This window comes from Nothoprocta perdicaria, unplaced genomic scaffold, assembly GCF_003342845.1.
Source record: "Nothoprocta perdicaria isolate Ctin4 unplaced genomic scaffold, notPer1 scaffold_132, whole genome shotgun sequence".
Taxonomy (NCBI): Eukaryota; Metazoa; Chordata; class Aves; order Tinamiformes; family Tinamidae; genus Nothoprocta; species Nothoprocta perdicaria.
The window spans coordinates 1,173,582-1,175,284 of record NW_020454450.1 but is presented as its reverse complement, the minus strand read 5'-3'; the positions used below and the strand labels follow the sequence as shown (position 1 = coordinate 1,175,284).

Sequence of the window (1,703 nt, the reverse complement as noted above, 5' to 3'; positions counted from 1 at the left end):
TGCATTTTTCCTTTAGGGTTTTATCACCATAGTGTATTTCTGATAATGATGATAATTTCTTTTTCAGGCAAGATTGACTGCATCCTGTCARTGGTCACTGAATTACATAGGAATCTCTCGCTTTGAAATTCTCTGGAAATAAATATAAATCCTCTCAGAAGGGGCTTGAGGCAATGCACATTTACTTAATAATGATTATGTACAGATATTTACTTTAAGTGAAATAAAAGTTTTTGCATGAAAAAGCACCTTATTTAAATGAAAACACAAAGCAGGAATCCTAATAACTGAAGAATTTTCTGTACCGCCCTTTCCCTGTGCAAGGGTATTGCACACTGACTATCAGTGGGTATTGAGGCCATATTTCAGATAGCTCACATGCAGGGGTATACAAGCAAGAGGACCACAGCTCTCTGCACCCAAATCCAATGATGACCATCTCATTGAGCAGTTCTCTGCTTCACCCTCCAAAACACTGCAGGTTAGGTGATATATATATATATATATATATATACACATACATACACACACAGAGGTAGGTGTGGATGTATGTGTTTAATATATTCTACCTAGTTTTGCCTGGCCTTTTATAACCAGTGAGTAAAGATAAATTTGGCACACCAAGAGGAGAGTCTTAAAGAGTGGCAATATTATGAGAATTACAAGAACTAAAATTCCAGAAACTCTCAGCTGAGTGTAAGATCGGAGTTTACATCATGAAGTCTCTCACTATTATTCACCCCTCTTTAGTTGATTCAGTGGTGACATTTGTGGGAAGCATTTTGTAAAATTGCTATTGCTCTAGATTCTGGAACCCTACTCCAAGCACGGTGTTTATGGAACATGCCATTGATGTGGGCAGTGATTTAAAGCCAAAATACATCCTGTTTTCAAGACATCTCTTTCATGGAAATGAACTTTGAATATTTGTGTCATGCACTTGCCAATAATTAAAACATTTTCTGTTGTTTACATGTTGCAATTGTCCTAGTTGGCAGAGAGGTTTAGTAGACAACAGCGTCTCGGTTACAGAAATCTGTTTCATTGGAAACGTTTTGAATCAGAGGACTCCTTGAAGCACTAGGGCTCAGGTGAAGGAAGGGCAGGGGGATGTCCCAGGTTCTGCTCTTGTGCCTCTCATTCTAGGCTGCCTGTTCTCCAGGCCTGGGCTCCAAGCCTCTGCTGTGCCCGGGAAAATGGAGCGCTCACCCTGCGGCCTGTGAGCACCTCCATGGTGCACCTCAAGTCTGCAGGTACCGTGGTGTGAGGACCAAGAGAGAAGGACTGCCTGTTTAGAAGTGCTCGCGAGGGCTTCCCGGAGCGATCCAGCACAGGCTGGGTTTATTGGAGTACGAGTAGCAGTGTTTGGGACTGCTTGTAGCTCACTTCACTGTGCGCAAAGCGATGAAATCCGCGCGTTAGGTATCACGTTCAGTACCAAGGTGATGAGGAGTGTCCCCATTTGACAGGGCAGTCACAGACTTAAYGACCGTTCAAGGAGGGATCATGTGGGAATTCGCTGCGGGGGACGCCGGCGGAGCATTTCCCACCGCGGCCAACCCGCTGCTCGGGGACGCGTGTGGGAGCGCAGCAGGGCGGCAGGGGGTCCCGCAGCTGCAGGGCCCCAGCGCTGCGGCACCTTCGCACCGCCCCGGGGCGGGCCCGGCACCGGCACGGCCCCGGGGCGGGCCCGGGAGCGGGAC

General features: G+C 47.0%; 1 protein-coding gene across 1 annotated transcript in view; it reads left to right on the top strand.

Moving 5' to 3' along the window:
• Positions 1-1,506: 1,506 nt before the first annotated feature.
• Positions 1,507-1,703, top strand: part of SLC40A1 (solute carrier family 40 member 1) — a 13,461-nt gene continuing 13,264 nt past the window's right edge. Inside the window, exon 1 of the mRNA XM_026033734.1 lies at positions 1,507-1,579. Coding sequence (XP_025889519.1) covers positions 1,507-1,579 — 73 coding nt within the window. The remainder of the gene's footprint in view (positions 1,580-1,703) is intronic.